Source organism: Schistocerca piceifrons, chromosome 1, assembly GCF_021461385.2.
Source record: "Schistocerca piceifrons isolate TAMUIC-IGC-003096 chromosome 1, iqSchPice1.1, whole genome shotgun sequence".
Classification (NCBI taxonomy): domain Eukaryota; kingdom Metazoa; phylum Arthropoda; class Insecta; order Orthoptera; family Acrididae; genus Schistocerca; species Schistocerca piceifrons.
The window spans coordinates 726,099,096-726,120,971 of record NC_060138.1 but is presented as its reverse complement, the minus strand read 5'-3'; the positions used below and the strand labels follow the sequence as shown (position 1 = coordinate 726,120,971).

Here is a 21,876-nt window from a genome sequence, read left to right as displayed (position 1 = left end):
TTCAATTTTTATAGGGAATTAGCAACTTTTTACTCCAGCAGATGAAAAGATATCAGCAGGCTTAATTTAAAGTTATTTGTTAACTGCCTTATAATGCATTGCACCAGTCAAAATGCAGCTACATTTTGAATGCTGTTCTCAAACATGGGATGAGTCGGTTGACGTTTGTAAGTAGCAGGAAATCGCCCTGACTGTTGTCAAATGATTGACAGCTGCTGCGAATTTGTGTGTTGGAGGACCTCTCGAGAGTTGTGTAACTGTGGTACCTAAAGTACTATCCTCTCCCTAGGACCCTGCCCCCTCTGCAGAAAGTACAGGATCTGTCACTGTGAATGGCATGTCAGTGGTAGATCTAAGCGTCCTGTACAGTGTGGATGGGGACTTGGGAGGACTCAGGTTGTTGTACTAATACCTCTAAACAACAAATCTAAGGTGCTGTCTTTCACTGAATCTGAAACTGAGCCAGTGGGACTCACTTCACCTGTTTTGGGAAACCTCTTTTATCTGGTGTTAGAAGGAGACATATGCAAAAGGATAGGGGTCTATTAATTGTAGGCAGTTCAAAAGTAAGGTGAATGATTGTACCTCTTAGGGAAATGGCAACTACGTACAGGAAAGGACACCAGATGCTCTGAGTGTATATGCTTGGGGCCTCAGTCAACATGTTGAAGAGGCTATCCTAGCAGCCACTGAGGGAACAAGGTGCAACCAACTGCAGATTTTGGTGCACATTAGAACAAATGATGCCTGTCGTCTGGGTCCGAGAAGACCAAACATCCATTTGGACTTTTAACGAAGCTCAAATATGCAGAATTCTCCCCAGAATCGATCGTGGCTCTTTGGTTCTGAATCGAGTGGAAGGACTGAACCAGAGACTTCGAAGGTTCCATGACAAGCTAGGCTGCGACTTCTTGTACCTGCGCAGTTTTGTTAGTGGTGGGTGTGATAAGACATCCTGTGAAACTTTACTAAATGCCTTCTCTGAAAACTACCTAGAACGGGTAGTTAGGAATCCCACTCATGATGGAAATGTATCGGATCTAATGGCAACAAACAGGTAGCTGACTGTGGGTGGTGTGCATACAAGGGTTTTTGAGATTAGGGAGCTATTTATCAAATTCAGATAACGATAGTGGTAGGAAACCCAGACGTATCAGTGTAAGATCGAAAGAATTGCCTCCCACAGGTGAGGGTCTTAAAATTCTAATGGTAAACCGCAAAGCATTCACAACAAAGAGGCTGAGTTGAAGAGCTCATGAAAAGCAGTGAAGCTCACATAATACTAGGTACAGAAAGCTGGTTGAAACCTGAAACTGATAGCAGTGAGATTTTTGGGAAAAATTTAAGTGTATATCGAAAGGATAGGCAAATGGGAAATGGGGATGGTGTGTTTGACACAGTAGACAAGAAACGCAAATTCACCGAGATGGAAATTGAAGCTGCATGTGAGATTGTTTGGGCAAGACTCAGTATCAGGGGTGGGCATAAAATGATAATTGGATCCTTCTATGACCCACCAGACCCATCTCCTGATGTAACCAAAAACTTTAAAGAAGATCATAGTTCACTTGTATGTAAGTTCACCAATCATACTGTAATTATGGATGGAAACTTAAATGATCCAACAGTTAATTGTGAAAATTGTAGTTTTATTAGTGGTGGATGTGAGAAGACATCCTTTGAAACTTTACTAAAAGCCTTCTCTGAAAACTACCTAGAACAGATAGCCAGGAACCCCGCTCATGGTGGAAATATATTGGCTCTAAAGGCAACAACCAGACCTGACCTCTTTGAGGATGTCTACGTCGAAACTGGTTTTAGTGAGCACAGCACGGTTGTGACAACAATGATTACCTAAGTACAAAGGACAACTAAAACAAGCAGAAAGATACATATGTTCAGTAGTATCATATCTCAATAAGGCACTTGAAACTTTCAGCTCAGGACAGGAGCATGTAGAGGAACTATGGCTCAAGTTTAAAAGGATAGTTGATCATGTACTGGATAGAGATGTACCCAGTAAAACAGTTCATAATGGGAGGGAACCTCCGTGGTACACAGTCACTGTAAATAAACTTCTAAGGAAACAGAGATTACTGCATAATAAGTGTAAAACAAAGCATAGGGTACAGCTAGAGATGTTAAATGCAATGCATTTGGCTGTCAAGAAAGCAGTGTGTCAAGCCTTCAATGGCTACCATAGCACAATATTATCAAGTGATCTTTCACAGAAGCCAAAGAAATTCAGGTTGTACGTAAAGGTTGTTAGTGGAACGAAAGTTAGTGTCCAATTTCTAACGAATGAGACAGGAACTGAGATTGAGGGTAGCAAAGCAAACGCTCAAATACTTAATTCCGTATTGAAATGTTCCTTTAGAAAGGAAAACCAAGGAAAATAGTCCCAATTTAATCCATATACCATTGAAAAGAAGAATGAAATAAGTTTTAGTGTCAGTGGTGTTGAGAAACAGCTGAAATCGTTCAAACTGAACAATGCTCCAGGGCCTGACGGAATCCCTGTCAGATTCTACGCTCAATTGCGGCTGAGTTAGCCCCTCTTCTAACTATAATCTATTGTAGATACCTCGAACAAAAAACCGTGCCCAGTTCTTGGAAAAAGGCATATGTCACACCTGTCTACAAGAAGGGTAGTTGAAGTTATCCACAAAACTGCCGACCAATATCCTTGACAGCAATTGGTTGTAGAATCTTAAAACATATTCTGAGCTCAAACATAACGAGGTATCTTGAACAGAATGACCTACTCAATGCCATCCATCATGGATTTCTAAAACATCGATCAGATGAAACCCAACTTTCCCTTTTCTCATATGACATACTTAAAGCTTTGGGTCAAGGCAACCAGGTAGATGCAGTATTTCTTGATTTCCGAAAAGCATTTGACTCAGTACCAGAACTACACTTCTTGCCACAAGTACGATCATATGGGGTATCAAGTGAATTTTGTGACTGGATTGAGGACTTTTTGGTAAGGAGGACACAGCATGATGTATTGGCTTAAGAATAATTGTCACATGTAGAAGTAGTTTTAGATGTGGCACAGGAAAGTATGTTGGGACCCTTGCTGTCCATGTTGTATATTAATGACCCTGCAGACAATATTAATAGTAAAATCACGTCTTTATCATATGATGCAGTTATGTGTAATGTTGTACTATCTGAAAGAAGCTGGGTAAACATTGTCAGATGGTGATAAGATTCCAATGTGATATGGAGATTGCCAACTTGCTCTAAAGGTTCAGAAACGCAAAATTTTGCACTTCACAAAACGAAAAAGATGTAGTGAGTGTCTGTTGGAATCGGCCAAATCATATAAATACCTGTAGGGAGATGAAATGGAATGATCACATATTTTCAGTTGTGGGTAGACTACAGTTTATTGGTAGACTACTGGGAAAGTGCAATCAGTCTACAGAGGAGATTGCTCACAAATAATTCGTGTGACTCGTTCTGGAATATTGGTCAAGCGTGAGGAACCCCTACCAAACAGGATTAACAGGGGGTGTTGAACATACACAGGAAAGGGCAGTATAAATGGTCACAGGTTTGTTTAATCAGTGGGAGAGTGTCACAGAGATACTGAAGGTGTTGAATTGGAAGACTCTTGCAGATAGACATAAACTTTCCCTCGAAATTCTGTTAACAAATTGTCAAGGACGGGCTTTAAATGCTTACTCTAGGAATATGCTACAACCTACTACGTATCGTTCGTTTAGGGATCGTGAGGATAAGATTAGAACAATTATTGCATGCACCGAGGCATTCAAACAATCATTCTTCTCGCCCTTCATGCGTGAATGGAACAGGAAGAAGCCCTAATAACTTGTACAATGAGATGTACCCTATGCCATACACCTCACGGTTATTTGGAAATTGTAGGTTTAGATGGAGATATTATGTGGGGGGGAGGGTGCAGAGATGATAGTGTATCATAAGCATTTGTAATATGCTGGATACATCTTCTTTTGCAACGCATTTAACCAGCGATCGGATGTTTTATTTACATCTTACTTAGACTGCAATGTAATGGGAGTTAATGCACTAAATATAAACGTCAAAGTGTTACCAGAGAACAAAAACGTGCACTAGCCTACAAGAAAGAGGAAGATAAATCCACAAAAACTGGAAAATCGACGGAGCTGGTGGTAAATAATTAATATGTGGCAAATGCACTGGTTTTCTTAAACTTCAAAGTTATTTAGTTGCTATCAAGACGTTTTGCAATACTATCACAGCAAAAATTTACTACTTCAGACTCTGCAATACGTTGTTTTAAGTGCCGTGCGATACCTAAAAACTTACTGTGGCTGACCCAGATCCCGAAAAATGAGTGCATCTGAGCTGTGACACATAAAGAAGGTCTTCAAAGTTTGAGCTTTTTGGTTTCCTTCATTCTTCTTCAAAACGATTTATTCCGGGTTTCAAATGCAAATTGTTATGATGCTTACGAAACATCTGTGCCAAATCTCTATGAGGAGAATCTGTCTGTACTAGTGATGTAATGACATTCTAAATGTACAGTGTGCTTTACGGACAAACCTACGGCACAATCTACGAGTATAAGGCTTACGGCGTCCTGAGATAACGTGACCAGGCTGACAATGTATGTTGACAGCACAAATTGTGTTCTACGCATTTGAATACTCACTCCAGAGACCTTTGTATTCTCTGCCCTAGACACAAGTTGTTTACATCGTGGGTAGGCAAAGATATGCAGAAGCATCGTACATTGTTTGTTTGTGTCGTCGGACTGTTTTGAATAGTAAATGTTTTATTTGAAGTACCTAAAAGAATACAGACACTGGAAATGTTGAAGCATTTTTTGAGTGCCTCAAGAATATGTGGGGCAGTTACAGGAGTGCTTACGTCCCAACCAAACAGAGTATGTTTCCTCTACAGTGGTACATTATTTTGCTTTAACAAATCACTGCATATGAGTAGGGTGTACACAAATGCGCAGAAGCTTCTATGTTCATAGCCCTTTTTAAAAATTATTTGATCGAATGATTCTTTTTCCTATGAAGTCAAGAAATAAGTGACAACCACCCTGAAAAACAGATTAGGGCAGATAACAAAAAAAGTTTTATCTTTTTTTAAATTTACTCAGATGCCTAATAACTGATTTGACATGAAATGGAAGTTTTGTTGTGTACTTTTATGCATTAATAATGCGCCTTTTTCTCTACTATATTGAGATTTCTTACATATTTGTGAAGATTGTCGAGTTGAGCTGAATTCTTTGGTGTGCGTGTGTCACCAGTTATGTTGAATTGCGTTTATAATGGGATCCGTCTGCCCATGCCTATTTTCTTAATGATTAAGCGTAGGTATATGCTGTTCAACGTTCAGTCAGGCTCAAGTGCAGCAAGAACATTTCTTTCTGCACACAGAATGACAGTGAGTTTCACATAGCCAATGGAAGGGTAGTATAAGCGATGCAGTGAGAAATGAGCAAATGACAAACTGTTTTCAGTGCTGAAATTGAAAATTTTTACATTTTTTGGTGGCGTACCATTGCTCTCCGCCATTTCTTGGAATACATAGTTGCGTTTAGCTTTGGGCACAACAGGTTTACTTAAATTGCTGGAACCTGAATGACATTTTTGTACTGTAACTTCAACAGATTGATGGCCACAAGTTTTTGTAAAACATTGTGTATTGTAAGATTTATGATTAGATTAGGATATGAAAGGTTTGGTTACATTGTGACCACCAAGCATTTGGTTGTTTAGTTCTGAGGTAGGTACAGAATGTATATGACTGTAGTTTTGTTCAGGTTTATATGCAAGACATTAATTTTAGTTAATTGGTACAAAGTGTGCCACCTAACATTTATCTAGTCATTAGTTATAAAAGCAGCACACCCCATTGTATTCCCGCCACACCACACTTTACAGTACACACTGGCGCCATTGATATGCAAAACACACAACACCTCAGCATAATCTGCTCAGTTGATCGTCCAATTCAGCAGGTTCATTCCATACACTGATCTGTCCGATGCATGAAATTGGTCAAGGAACTGCGAATTATCAACCACATTGTTTTGTGTGCTGTCTGAAAGGGGGGGTAAGCATAATTGGAAATCAATGTTGAAGGTGACAGTATAACCCTCTCAGCGTTTCATCCAAAGGCAGTTAGTATCATAACTCCATCTTTAAGTGCACGTGTTTAAGTCTCCGTTAATTATGTTTATATTCTGCACATCCCTGTGAAGCTTATGACACCAGATTCTTTCCAGAGTAGCTTACCATGTAGTGAAATATCTTTCAGATTGCTTTGTTGATGAAGCAAAGGAAGAATGGCTAGTTATGCATTTCTGAGGTAGCTGCTGTCAGTTACTTTTATCTTCATGGCACTTGCTGGAGTGGTATGTAGAAGACTTGAAGATTGTAGATCCTTACTCTGTGAGTGTTTAGATTTTTGTGTGTGTGTTTGTTAATGATAAAAGTGTCCACAAAGAGGGGGTCGGCAAGAGGAGTGGACACTTGCTTCCTCCTCCACCCCGTTCTCCAGTATCTAGGTTACAGTAAAATGAAATGAAATGATGGTGTGGCGTTGTAGGCTGGGAAGCCCTTCCCAGGGAAGTTTGGTCACCAGGCGCAAGTCTTGCGTGTTGGTGGTGATGAGATGATGAGGGGGCAACACAACACCCAGCCCTACTTGGCTGGGAATCGAACCCGGGCCTGCTGCATGGTAGGCAAGCATGTTACCACTCAACTAAGCAAGCAGACTGGAGTACAGTGTCATTATACATCACATAACTGTCATAAACTTTTAGAAGTAATTTCCCTTGATTCTGTTGAACCTCTTATTTAGTCAGTCAGAACATTAAATTAGTTCTTTTGTCCTGACACATCTTGAAAATCACCAGCCAATTTATGGAAAATTTGAGTTTTGACTCCCCTCCTCCTTTCCCAGATAATTTCAATGGACGTCCATGCCGAGTGGCCTATTTCTATACACTTCATGCCTATATTAGTCCAGCCTGAAATAAATCCCATATACACTTGAGCCGTCTTCTAATGTAAACTGCTTAAGACTTTTTCTCGAGCAATCTTGGTATAGGAGTTGCATAGTGCCCCATCCTCCCACCTTGCATATTTTGTAGTAACATTTAGTATATGTGATATGTAATATGCACAAAAATACTTGTCACAGATATGTATGTAATGTAATAATGTACTATAGCTTTTATGAAATTATTTTTATGAAGTTACTTTTCAGTTTCTATTTCTACAAAGAAAACTGTTAAATAAGACACAAATGTAGACATCTGGCTACATAACAGATCAGCCTGTTATTTCACATTCACATTTATTGGCTTTGTCCTCTCACAACTAATTTTTCACCTTGCAGTCTAATCTAGAGTGTAGGTTATGCTAGATATCTTTCATCATAACCGGGATTCAGGAGGGTGGGCCACTGTCACACTGTAGCTAGAGTAGAGTCGGCAAAAGAAGATCCCATACAGCTGTCATTGCCAGTGTTAGCTTTCATATGAACTGCAAATGGTTGCAGGCAGAAACAGTAGTTGTCTATGGAGCTGGCGGCACCATTCAGACATTTGCACGCTCTGCTGAGCAGTTATACAATGAAAGAACTTTCTGGATGCATTTTGTTATGACACCTGAATTGTTATGAGGGTTACAAGTTTCAGGCTCACCTGTAAAGTGATTGAAGTGCTAGAGCCACTTTTGTGAAGACCACTTTTACAGAGACTGAAAAGTCATGAAGAAATCTTCAAGGTTGGCATTCCACTGTTCCTAATGTAAAAGAGGTGGACTCTTGCTTCTAGGTATAGTGTTACAACTTTTTGTGCTCTACACAAAAATGATGAAAATAGAGTTCAGAAAGCAATGCATTTGGCATAATCTCAGTTCAAAGTGGGCAACAACTCATGTCATGAGAAATTTGTCCCATAGTTTAATGAGGCATAAGTAGTGGAGAAAGTGCGCTATGGACCTAGTCTTTTGCCTAACTACTGTCTGCCTGGGTTTTAGTATATCACAAATTTGGGCCTGGCTTGTGTGTTTAATTACTGTGCTACCATCCTGTAAATTTGCTAAAAAACACGAATGTATCAAAATATACCTGTGTTCAAAGCAATGTATCTCATAATGGATGCCTACCACATTACATTCATTAACACCATTCAACAGAGCACATTTCATTCTATTTCTTTTCTCTATTTAGCACTTGACAATTTGATTTTAGTGCCTGAAGCATATCAAGTTGTTGCTAAAATTGAAAAACAAGATCAAGTTAATGTATGCAGTTTTGGAAATACTGATTCACCATGCCATTTAATGACATACAGTTCCTTAAAAGGACTTAACACTGTAAAGGAACTTTCTGTAGAACAAGGATTACTTCCTAGACAGAGTGATTTACACTCTACTGAAAATGCTCTACTATGCTTCCGCCACGAAGCTTTACTCCTACAAAGACTTGAATTTTTGCAAAGATCATGCTCCAACCCATTTATTAAGAAAAACCATAAACACGAAATAGTATGCGCACAGTCAACATAAAAAATGCTGATCCCCTAAAAACGATAACCATGTCTGATATTAAACCAGGCCAAAAAATGTGCCCTTCCTGTAGAAAAAAATTTGATTCTCTGAAATATTCACATATGGAAGCTACATCTCAGTCAGATGAAGATGATGAGGCTAATGTTGCTCACAATTTGGGTACAAGCTTAGCAGCTGTTGGAATATTACCATTACAATTTCAAGTAATTGGTGCAAAGGATACAAAAGGATATGCAAAGCACAAAATACATAAACTTGACGATCCAATTATTAAGAAAATTGCAGAAGTGGGAGGACTTGATACCAGTGAACTGGAACAACCATCCACTCAGCTGATCCAAGAATTGAAAGACAAATTACATACATCAAGTCATAATGCGAAAATTCAAATTTTGACCTTAGTTCCCCAAAGCTGGCCTATGGAAGAATTGTGTGTTTCAGAAAGAATGGTAAGGAAGGCTAGAAAGTTAAAAGCTGAACAGGGAATATTGGCACAGCCCAAAGGTAAATGTGGGAAAAAAACTTCCTGAGGCTGTGAAGGCAAGAGTCATAGAACATTTTTATGATGATGAGTTTAGTCAGATTTGTCCAGGAAAAAAGGACTGTATTACTGTTCGGATTGATGGAGAAAAGGTTCAAAAACAAATTTACTTATTACTGAGTAACTCAAAAGAAATGTTTGTTGCGTACGACTTAAAAGAAATGTTTTCTGTGTACCACAATAAAAATGGACCAGAAATTGGATTTTCCAAATTTTGTGAATTGAGGCCAAAGTGGTGTGTGACTCTAGGCACAGCTGGTTCACATTTAGTTTGCGTTTGCACAGCACATCGGAATGTGAAACTAACATTGGCACACAGTCCAGTCAAAAAAGGCTGTAAAATTTTATTGAGCAAAATTGTCTGTAATTTGGAAACAAAGGATTGTATGTTTCATTGCTGTGAAGTAAGTCTAGGAACAGAAGGAATATTTGGAAAGTGCTTTTGCAGATATTGATCCTGAAGGTACAATTCAGTTCAAACAATGGATTCACACTGACAGAGATACACTTGAAACCAGAGAAATGACAGTTGAAGAATTACAAAACTTTTAGTCCATTCTACTCACCTCTACATTGAAAAGCATCAGAGCAAGTGCAGTTCACTAAAGAAGGTCTCAAACCAGGAGACTTGATTATATTAATGGATTTTGCCGAAAATTACTGCTGAATTGTCCAAGATGCAGTTCAAGGATTCCGTTGTGAAAATAGTCAAGCTATAATACATCCGCCGGCCGGGGTGGCCGAGCGGTTCTAGGCGCTACAGTCTGGAACCATGCAACCACTACGGTCACAGGTTCGAATCCTGCCTCGGGCATGGATGTGTGTGATGTCCTTAGGTTAGTTAGGTTTAATTAGTTCTAAGTTCTAGGGGACTGATGACCACTGCAGTTGAGTCCCATAGTACTGAGAGCCATTTGAACAATACAATCATTTGTCATTTACTACAAAGATAATGAAGACCTAAAAAGCGTCAGCTACTGAATAATCAGTGATTGCCTCCGACATGACACAGTTGCAGTGCATGCATTTTTAACGTACTTGATCAAATTCCTGAAGTGCATTTTTAAAGAAATTAAGCATATTTGTTATTTTAGTGGCAGTTCTGTCGCACAGTACAAAAATTTTAAGAGCTTCCTAAATGTTTGCCATCATGAAAAAGATTTTGTCATTATTGCAGAATACAATTTTTTCGGAACAAGCCAAGGCAAATCACCATGAGGCGGAGTTGGGGGCACAATTAAGCATTTAGCAGCAAGAGCTAGCCTTCAGCACCCAGTTGTCAACCAGATCTTAATACCAACTGATCTGTTTGAATATTGCCAAAAAATGTGCATGGCATTGAATGTATCTATGTTAAAAAAAATATTTAAGATGAAAAAATTGATCAAGAAAAACCTTTTGGGATGGATGTACAGTGTCTGGTACAAGGACCATCACCATTTTGTGCCAATTGATGAAAAGCGACTTCAGATTCATATCAAATGATACATTGTCCTTTATAGCAAATGTTAACAGATATGCTAAAGTTGCTACTAAACATGTTGCCATAACTCAACTACAGCCTGACCAGTTTGTCATTTGCGTTTATGATGGAAAATGTTGGATAGGAAATACCTGTGAACTTTCATTTTAAGAAAAAGATGACTTGGTTAATTTCATGCATCCTCATGGGGCTGCTCAATCATTTCACTGACCAGCTAGAAAAGGCATATGCTAGATTCCAGAACAACAGATAATTGCAGTCATACCAGTTCCAGCTGCTTCAATGATGGGGCAGCAATACAGTTTGCTGGAATCAATAGTTTTGGACATCAGCAACAAATGTAAAGCATTTAACAACTGAAGAATTGTGCATTATGACTTGGAAATCACAAAGAGACCCAAACAAGGCTTGGGAACCTGTTGGATACCAACATTCAGGCTTGGGAACCTGTTAGATATCCACATTCAGGGTTGGGAACCTGTTAGATACATTCCGGCTTGGGAACCTGCTAGACTCCCACTTTCAGGCTTGGGAACCTGCAGTAAAGAAACCCACCCGGGGCTCACCTTGCATGGGTATTAGGCTACTAGTCACTGAGATTGGTAGTGGCATAGCCACCGTGGACCAATGTAAGGATTTTTCTCGAGTTACAAAAAAAATCAATAGTTTATGCGCAGTTTTTGCACCTTATCCAAAGAGACACCAAAATGAAAATAAGTTTTTCTAATAGAATGAAGTGTGCTCTGTTGAATGGTGTTAATGAATATAATGTTGTAGGTGTCCATTTTGAGACACATGACTTTGAACACAGGTATATTTTGATACATTCATGTTTTTTAGCAAATTTACAGGATGGTAGCACAGTAATTAAACACACAAGCCAGGCCCAAATTTGTGATATACTAAACATCCAGACAGACAGTAGTTTGGCAAAAAACCAGGTCCATAGCGCACTTTCTCCACTACTTATGCCTCATTAAACTGTGGGGCAAATTTCTCATGACATGAATTGTTGCCCACTTTGAACTGAGATTATGCCTAATGCATTGCTTTCTGAACTCTACATCCATCATTTGCTTGTAGAGCATAAAAAGTTGTACCACTATATCCATAAACCCAGCTCTTTCACATTAGGAACAGTGGAATGCCAAACTTGAAGATTTCCTCATGACTTTTCGGTCTCAGTAAAAGTGGTTTTCACAAAAGTGGCTCTGGCACCTCAACCAAGTTACAGGTGAGCCTGAAACCTAGCATAAGGTCATGTAGGGCCCCTCAGGCACACACTGTACAAAGTTCATCAAAATTGAAGATGGTTGAGCTGGGAGCCCTAGGACAGTTCATGTTTTGGCCGACTACCATCATACTTTGTCACAAAAATGTGAGAGAAAACAAAAATAAAATCGATAGTGAATTTTAGACATTCTTAAGAGAGGAATCATAATTTATGGGAAACCAAGACACAGTGCATGTCTGTAAGAGAGAAATAATTAATGTAAGATATCTTGTAATAGTTCGTGTGAAAAAATAAAGTGTGATCCAGACAGCTCTTTCATTGGATAAATCAACAATGATCACTGACTTCTACCAAACAGTCTTCCTTTTATGGCTCAAAAAATAAATGAATAAATAAAAATTAAGTTTTTCTTGCTGTCTGTGACCTCCATACCTGAACTGAAGGAGAAGAGTTTTGTAGAAGAAGATTTGTTCTAAAAGTTCACTTATGGAATTTGACTGCCAGTATCAGTTTATTTTTCAGTTTGTGGCAGTTTATTTGAGTGCTTCCCTAATATTTCAAATTCTCAATAATATTTCTAACAGTAACTCCTGTGTATGCTGTTTGGAATACTTTGGAATACTTGGACTTGCAGACCTAAATTTGAATTCACATAATTCTCTCCAGGCACTTATTCTGGCAGTAAACACATTTTTATGAGAGTGCAAATACAAGACACACTTGTGGAGAAAGGCTTACTTGGTCCTTCAAGTAATATACAGGGTGGTCCATTGATCGTGACAGGGCCAAATATCTCATGAGATAAGTGTCATATGAAAAAACTACAAAGGATGAAACTTGTCTAGCTTGAAGAGGGAAACCAGATGGCGCTATGGTTGGCCCGCTAGATGGTGCTGCCATAGGTCAAACGGATATCAACTACGTTTTTTAAAATAGAAACCCCCATTTTTTATTACACATTCCTGTAGTACGTGAAGAAATATGAATGTTTTAGTTGGACCACTTTTTTCGCTTTGTGATAGATGGCGCTGTAATAGTCACAAACATATGGCTCACAATTTTAGACGAACAGTTGGTAACAGGTAGGTTTTTTAAGTTAAAATACAGAACATAGGTACGTTTGAACATTTTATTTCGGTTGTTCCAATGTGATACATGTACCTTTTTGAACTTATCATTTCTGAGAATGCATGCTGTTACAGATTACCTGTAAATACCACATTAATGCAATGAATGCTCAAAATAATGTCCGTCAACATCAATGCATTTGGCAATATGTGTAACGACATTCCTCTCAACAGCGAGTAGTTCGTCTTCCGTAATGTTCACACATGCATTGACAATGCGCTGACGCATGTTGCCAGGCATTGTCGGTGATCACGATAGCAAATATCCTTCAACTTTCCCCACATAAAGAAATCCGGGGACGTCAGATCCGGTGAACGTGCGGGCCATGGTATGTTGCTTCGACGACCAATCCACCTGTCCTGAAGTATGCTATTCTATGCTTCAACAGCATGCGAGCTATGTGCCGGACATCCATCATGTTGGAAGTACATCACCATTCTGTCATGCAGTGAAACATCTTGTAGTAACATTGGTAGAACATTAAGTAGGAAATCAGCGTACATTGCACCATTTAGATTGCCATCGATAAAATGGGGGCTAATTATCCTTCCTCCCATAATGCTGCACCATACATTAACCCGCCAAGGTTGCTGATGTTCCATTTGTTACAGGAAGCAGGCACGGCAGTTGCAAATGTGGTGCCACTTCTTCATGCCACCTGGTGTCATTGGTCACACGCCAGCCTTGAGGTTTTGTGAGGCATCTTGCCTTCTGCTCAAGCATCACTTCTGCCCCCTCTGATTGGGTCCAGATTCTGCAGTTGTGGCTGTGTGAGTGGAACACCATGCTAGTCATGGCAATTAGTGGTTTTTAACTTCTGTCAGCAATAGCAGAGATGGCCGTTGAAAGCTCAAGTGTGTTATTCGAAATGGTGTGGCTTATAAACCAAGAAGAGTTTATTCAGAGAATACATTCACAATATTTGAACACTGTGTCTGGTCTTAAACTCCAATATGTATGTTATGTCATACTGGTTGGGATCAGTGGTGTTTTCAGAGACTATTGGTCTCCTACTTAACATTAGTTTGTATTTTAGCAGGGGCTGTATGTGTCATCACTACATGTGGCTTTTTGACAGAATCCAGAGTCACTTTCTTCCAAATGATTTTTTGATTTTGAAGAAAGACTTCCTAGTAGTTTCAAAATTAATCATTTCTGTCACCTTTTTCTGTAACAGTTCTTACCAATGAGTTTTGTGCATATGGTGTGGAGTCATATGTAGTGTGAAGCTATACAGTGATTTTAGTGCATTGTCAGGTGTTCACTTGACCATCCAAATTGTCCAGTATTTTGGCAAGCTGATGTCTGGTCATCTTCAGGCAGTTCTGATGACTAATTTGTCTTTGGCTGGGCATGTTTTTATATACCCCCTCCCTTTCGATAACGAGCTCAGGTCCGCAGTATTTGGGGGCAGCTCCACTGACATACATATATGCACAAACTTCCCAGCTGTCATGCCCCTTCATGACAAGAAGGCATCCTCGTAACACTGTTGCACAGGGCTCCTGAATCCTCTGATCATCCGAGTTCATCAATGGAATTACAGCTCCTGCAGACAGTCTTCTAGAAGAATTGTTATAATGACCATATGATCAAGGTGCCATAAAACTGAAGGAGTCTAGGTCGCAGCTTCTAAAGGAAGAAGAGAAACCTGTTATGATAACATTTACCCCTTTTGTTGGTAATGCAGCTGCAAAAAAAGGGAGATTGCCCTGGGAAAATTTCATCAAGTGTGTATTTCGTCTGTTGCCAAGACAAGAGACTTGTTGGTACCATTTAAGGATGACCTAAGGCCCTGAAAACCAGAAGTCTATAGCATCCATGCCAGTGTAGGAAAGTTTATGTAGGTCAGTTCATCCGTATGATAAAGGAAAGCTGCGTGGAGCGCAAGTGTCATACAGGAACAACCAACAAAGTCAGCTGTGGTGGGGTGTGGCCTCTCCATGGACATAGCTTGAATTAGGCTAGCACCAAATTGTTAAAACAGGTCTACATGTTCTGTGATTACATTTTAAAAGAATCTAGAGATCCGGATACAAGATGTGCTGATATGTAAAGACAACAGTAAGCCTTGGGACCCGGCCTTGAGCGTGTTCAAAGCACAATAGCAGTCTGTGGGTAGGTCCTTGCACACCACACCAACTAAAGAGCTTAAATCACACTACATAGAAGTGCCGCCTCTGCATCAGAAGCATCTCGGCCCCCACATTGGTGGCATACATACTAAGGTTCACAACTCCTGGCTGCACACTTCCTGCCTCCACAATGCCAAATTGAAACTTATTGGACTAATGGGGTATAAGATGGCGCCCAGCAGAAGACAAATCAGGACTGCCAGAAGAAATTCAGCTTGCTGAAATACTGCACCATTTGCTCACACTTATACACTGATTGATGACTTCTCTTGTATTCCAGTCATTTTAAAATTTTGAAAATGGCTTGATATATATTCAGTACAAGCACCAATGTCAAAAATATTCATATATAACACTTGACTGTCTCTGGAACCCTCCAGATAATAGAATATTCGTTCCCTTTTTGTAATGTGGTATGTGACATGGGTTAAACTGCATTGTGCTGCACAAGTTTTTATCGAGTTCATGGAAAATAATTTTAACTGGCACATTTACTGAACAAAATGTTTTTGCATTATTTAATTCTAGACAACAGTGATTCTTAGAAGGAAGTGGCCTCCAGGTCTTTATAAAAAGTCACAGCAACCAAAAAAGTTACGTGGACGACATCACGTTTATGAGTTTGTGGAAAACACAGAGTTCAAGAAACAGCCTGAAATAGAAGTTATTTTGACTGGCTATGTCAAAGGTAAGTATCATTAGTGTTTCCCTTAGGTGACATTTGCAACAAATCTCTTTGTTGTAGTATACCTCTTTAGTGTATGATGAGCAATTGCTAAGTTAAATAATATGCCAAAACTCAGTTATTTTTGTAACAGCAGCTGGTCATTGTATTCATGTAGCACCTTGTTGTCCATGGTAAGTAATTGAAGTAGCTTTAATTTAGTCATTATTACTTGTAGGTAACATTATGGAGGGATAGCATTTAAAGATGTGCATCAAACCAAAGTTTACATTGAGAAGTGGGATAAAACAGCATAACTAAATTTATTAAGCTTAATGATGTGGTTGAGTGACTGTGATGTATGTATTTTTGTGTATGATGTACCTATATTATACACTTCTGGTCATTAAAATTGCAACATTATTTTACTTTTGTATATAAATATGATAGGAAGAACACATGATTAAAATTGTGATTTGAGGGTGTACAGGGTGCAAAATTTTGTAAACGGATCTACCAACCTCTGGCAGCAACAATGGTTTCATCATTCTGTGCTGCTTGATTTCTGTGCCAGAGTTCATCAGTGGTTGTGCCTGGCAAGTGATGGCATGCCAGTCTCTTGGCAGTTGATGACCAGATATTTTCAGTGAGTGAGGGATTAGGAGAACGTGCTACCCAGGGCAACAGATGAAGACCCTCTGTATTGAGGTATATCAGAACAATGTGAGCAATATGCTATCTTGTGTTATCTTGTTGAAAGAAAACATCAGAGTGACCTTGAAGATATGGCACAGTCATTGTCTTTAACTTGTCAGAAATGTAATGGCTGCTGTCCAAATTATTGATTGTGGGAACGAGAGATGATCATGTTATGTTCTTAGTGGCACCACATACCAACATGCCAGGTGCTGAACACTTATGAGAATGCTGAGTACAGACTAGCTATAAATTTGTTGTCAGGTATGTTTTGCCATGAGAAAACACATTTTTTTTCTTAATTTTACCTAGACGTGTTTTGTGGAAGCTCCAGCATCATCATGTGGTTTTTATTCTCTTTCTATTAAATGACAATTGCTCTTTACTATCTGTACATATAGAAATTTCAGTTTTTTAAAGAAAAGTATTCACAGATTTGATAACAAATATTTTTATGTACGAGGTCTGTTCAAAAAGTTCTGGAACTTTGCCAAAAAAATTTTCTGTGCCTACCTTTTACTTCTCGTGCATGGTCTCCTTCGAAAGACTCTCCTCCACAATTGATACACCACTCCTAAAGCTGTTTCCACATCCGGAAGCAGTCTTGGTACGCCTTTTGCTGGATTCCGTGCAAATGTTATTTTATCTTGTCTATTGTTGCAAATCTTCGTCCTTTCAGTGTGGTTTTCAACTTTGGAAATTAAGAAAGAGCCCGCAGGGTCCACATCTGGAGAGAACGGAGAATGAGGCAGCACAGTGATTTTGTTTTTTGTGCAACATCACGCACCAGCATGGTGTGTTATCATGATGCAAGAGCCATGAATTCTCACACCACATTTCAGACCATTTCCTTCTCTTATTTTCTCGCTGTCATCGCAATATGTCCCAGTAGTACCATCGATTAACAGTTTGTCCCTGTGGCATGAATTCATGATGAACTAATCCTTCAAAGTCAAAGAAAACTATCAACATGGCTTTGACATTTTACCTGCCTTAACAAGTTCTTTTTGGTATTGGAGAACCTTTACCAACCCATTGTGAGACTGAACCCTGGTCTCTACATCCTAACTGTAAACCCACATCTCATCACCAATTACGATTCTCTTAAGGAACATCTCATTGTCATTTGCATGATCCAATAGCTCTTCACAGATAGCATGGCGAAGGTGTTTCTGGTCTTGACTCATGAGCTGTGGGACGAACTTGGTGGTAACACGATGCATTCCCAGACACTGTTTTAGGATTTCATGACATGATCCAACTGAAATGTTACATTCTTCTGCAATCTTTCAGAAAGTCACTCTTTGATTGGCATGCACAGCTTCATTGATGTTCCTGACATGAGCATTGTTGGTAGACATTGTAGGGTGTCATCTTTAACTTCCATCTGACAATTTTTAAACTGTGTGAATCATTTGTAACACCAAGTATGGCTTAAGCAATCATCAATGTAGGATTCCTGCATCATTTGATGTGTCTTTGTAAAGATTTTCTTGAAATTGACACAAAATTTAATGCAGACAAATTGCTTCTCTAACTCCACCATTTTGAAATGTGCAAACTGTGCAACATGACGTTCTACTCAATACAGCACTGAACGATAACTAACAGACAGACAACAATGAAACTTCCAACAGCTACACATTAAACACAGGTGTGTGCAGGGATACCAACCGCATTTTGCTCTGACACACCGTTGGCGCGAAATTACAAATGTTACGGAATTTTTTGATACCAAATGCTGTATTTTTTGTGGTTTTCTGTGTTTTTGGTTATACCTGGTTTTCTCTCACAGTTTCTAATGTGCAACCATAAAGAACTTGATGTAAAAAATTATCAAGTTGGTGAATACTGTTCTTAAAAAACTGAAATTGTTATGCATTCAGAGAGTAATGAGCAATTTTCCTGTTATTTAACAGAAAGAAAACAATGCTGTATCTTCAGCTAAACATGTATGAGTAAAACCAAGAAAAAATTGTGTTGACTCAAGACGGATTGTATCCGAAAACAAATTTGTTTTAAGCAAAAATGACAGAAAAGCGAGCTTCAACCTCAAGGTAAACAACCTGGCTATGTTCATTCTCCCCAGATACTCAAAACACAATACAGTCATCACGATGCTGTATGCAGGAGACGTGGAGCTATGTTGGCGTACTGCCCATGTGGACACTTGTCTTCTGCAAATAAGCCCTTTTCCTCACTCTGGGTGACCATATGATTTTATATGGCCAAGTGAAGAACATGTTTATCCTCTTGGCTGCTAGTTGTGTGGGGCCATTGAGAACCTGCATAGCGTTGAGTATGACCTACCCCACTCCATCAGTTCCGTATTTGTATAACATTCATGGGATACTGAAAAACATGGGCAGTTATATTGTAGAACAATAAACTGCAGTCTCAATGGGCCATTATCCTTTTGCTGTCAAATTCCAAGACATGCTGTTAGATATTTCTCCTTTGTACATGAGGCATAACATCTTTTCCCAAACAACGTTCAGATGCAATTTCCGTGTGAGAAACCTTGTGTGTAATCTTTCCTTTTATACAGAATTTAGATGACTTTACTTCAAGTTGCTTCGTGCAGTTGTGCTGAAATGTTACTTGCATAGATCCACCTTCATTGCTACCTCACAACCCATTTTTCTTACAAGATTTCATTCAAATTTATGACAAGCAGGTTTTGGCCAGAAATTAAAGTCATGGATGAGGGAGCTCCAGATGGCCAAGTGTTTAGAGAAAATCAGCATTTTTTGCATGGGTCAGGCTAGGCATGAGCCAGTTAGCATAGTTTCCTGTCAGCGTTGGCTCAGTGGGAAGAGTGCAGAATGAAAATCTGAGGATTGTGGGGTAGAGTCCTCTCTTTCTTTTTATCTTCAGTCTTTTGTATCACATACACTGCAAGTAAACTGAAATAATGCTCAGTATATTATATTTATTATAATTTTCCTAAAGGGCATGAAAAAGAAAGGCAGTGGAAAATTTGAAATTGCAAATAAATTTCCAGGATGGAATTGTAAGGTGTACATGAGAACTTCATGTATAATGTTAGCTACTTCTGTTATTTTGCAGTTGCTGATTTATGCATGCTGGGCTGACATTCATTGTAAAAACAGAGGAAGAGGTAATTACCTGGGTATTTTGCAAGCATTATAAATACTGTATTTTTACACTCACATGGTTGTTTCAAAGTTTATGTTGAAAAACAGACTTGGTTTAAATTCATAAAGATTCTCTGTAGTTGCACAGTTTGGCTAAAAATCAACCGCAATGCATTATTTCACAAAATATTGACAAGAATAGCTGGTGAAGTACAATGGAATGTATTCTGATGCAGTAGCATGATTTATTTTTATCTCTAGATAATAATTTGCATATTCAAGAATGTTATAGGTCTGCACTGTATGAGAAATTGATGTTTTTTGCTGTATTCATGATGTTTCAATTTTAATGCTTAGTCGTGTATAAAATGTGGAATATTTAGAAAGATAGAGAAGCCAGTGGAACTGGAAGGGCAGAAGACCACATAGAATTAAAGTAAGGCTATACATTTTTCTACAGAGCAACAAGGAAGTTTTGAAATTCAAATTTTTAAAAAATTATGTACAAGAAAATTAAAAACAGTATCACAGACATTGAAGGGGACTCAGGCGGAATATCATGATTTTTTTTTTAAAAAAAAAAACCTGGTTGTGCATCAGCAAGACCCCCCCCCCCCCCCCCCCCCCCACACACACACACACAGGATTCTGTGTTTAATATTTTAGATTACCCATGCAGGGAAAGAACATGCTAATGTGTCTCGCTACAGGGAATAAATATGATTTGTCCAATGTTTTTTATTAGGTTTTAGATTCCTTGTAGGTTGACAATGTCGAAGCAAGAAACAGAGAATTTTCCTTTATTGTCCCTTTAGTTTGAGACATTCTGTTGAGTAATGCAGGTTATTCATTTCTGTTTTAAGAGTTTATTATTTATTTGGAATGATGAGTATTGCATCTGAGGATGAAAGACAGAGACCTCAGATGTTAGGAAAAGGCAGTTATGAGGGTGAATGAGCACAGTCATGAAGAAATTAAAGGTTCACTCACATGAAGTAGGAGAAGACTGCAACTGTAAGTTAAAGTGTTTTGAGGTGCTAAGTGCTAGCTGGCCGGTGTGGCCGTGCGGTTCTAGGCGCTTCAGTCTGGAACTGCGCGACCGCTACAGTCGCACGTTCGAATCCTGCCTCGGGCATGGGTGCGTGTGATGTCCTTAGGTTAGTTAGGTTTAAGTAGTTCTAAGTTCTAGGGGACTGATGACCACAGATGTTAAGTCCCATAGTGCTCAGAGACATTTTTTGATAACAGTAGGTGCTGAAGAAAGATAAAATATTATACAAAAAATTAGTGATATGGTAGACTGAAATGAACAACCATTGTATCTGAAAGGCCTCATTACAATACTTCCACATCTCAGAAGGTGATCGAGGAAGACTGAAGATGAAGCACAGTTTCAAGAGTGTAATTTCAGTAACAGAGTAAGAGTAAAAGGTGATGACATTGTATTACATGAAATTCTTACACAAAGAAAAGCCTTTATGGCAGTGCATGAAGTAACAAGGTGATGATTAATGACAGCCCAGAAGTTTCTGAAGCTGAACAAGTCTCCTTGTGCTGGAGAGGGTAAGCATGGAAGTAGGCCGTGGGAAATTAAGGAAGAAGTCGAAATGGAATTTTATGATTGCATTCATTCGTTTAGGGGTAGATCAAGTCATTACCACAAAGACAGGACAAGAATTTAAAAGAGGAACTTTTGGTTGAAAAATTACAGTGACTGATCTGGGAAAATACTCGAATTTTGACATTCCATGTGAAAAGCATAGAACAGAATTCAACACCAAATTCAATATAGCTTTGGGTATCCTAGGAATGATATGTACTCAACCTGCAGTAGTTACATTGCTTAGATGAAAGTGCTGAATGGAATGTTATCTGAAAATTTAGATGTCATGAAGGAACAAGTCTTGAAAGAAATTAATAAGATCGCCATCGACCAGAAAATACCCAAACGCAAAGGTGAAACATTTTATTCTGAAAAGAGAAATACTTGTTTAAAAAAACAAGAAGTCTGATGAAACAGAAGCACTCTGGACTACTAAAAAACTGTACGCTTACTAAATGTAAGTACTAATTACATGTATTACAAAACATGTATTACAAAAGGCAGTTGTCTGTTTGCTCTTTCAGTATTCATCAGCTTTCAAATGCGACTTCAGTATTCTGCACTTATTACTGAAGATGTTGGAAGAAAAGGGGGCAAAGAAGTTGTAACCCTTTCAGATCACTTTGTGACAGAATAACTACACAAGAAAGTCAAACATCTTGAAGCTTTTGTGATTCGTGCTTGGGCTAGAACAAGACTTACACTCTATCAAGGTATCTTAATTATCTTGTGAGTG

The 21,876-nt window shown here is 38.8% G+C and overlaps 1 protein-coding gene across 1 annotated transcript in view; it reads left to right on the top strand.

Moving 5' to 3' along the window:
- The first annotated feature begins 4,457 nt into the window (after positions 1-4,457).
- LOC124711173 (39S ribosomal protein L9, mitochondrial) overlaps positions 4,458-21,876 on the top strand; it is a 38,304-nt gene continuing 20,885 nt past the window's right edge. Inside the window, exons 1-2 of the mRNA XM_047241101.1 lie at positions 4,458-4,903; positions 15,608-15,767. Of these exons, the coding sequence (XP_047097057.1) occupies positions 4,829-4,903; positions 15,608-15,767 (235 nt within the window). The 5' untranslated portion in view covers positions 4,458-4,828. The remainder of the gene's footprint in view (positions 4,904-15,607; positions 15,768-21,876) is intronic.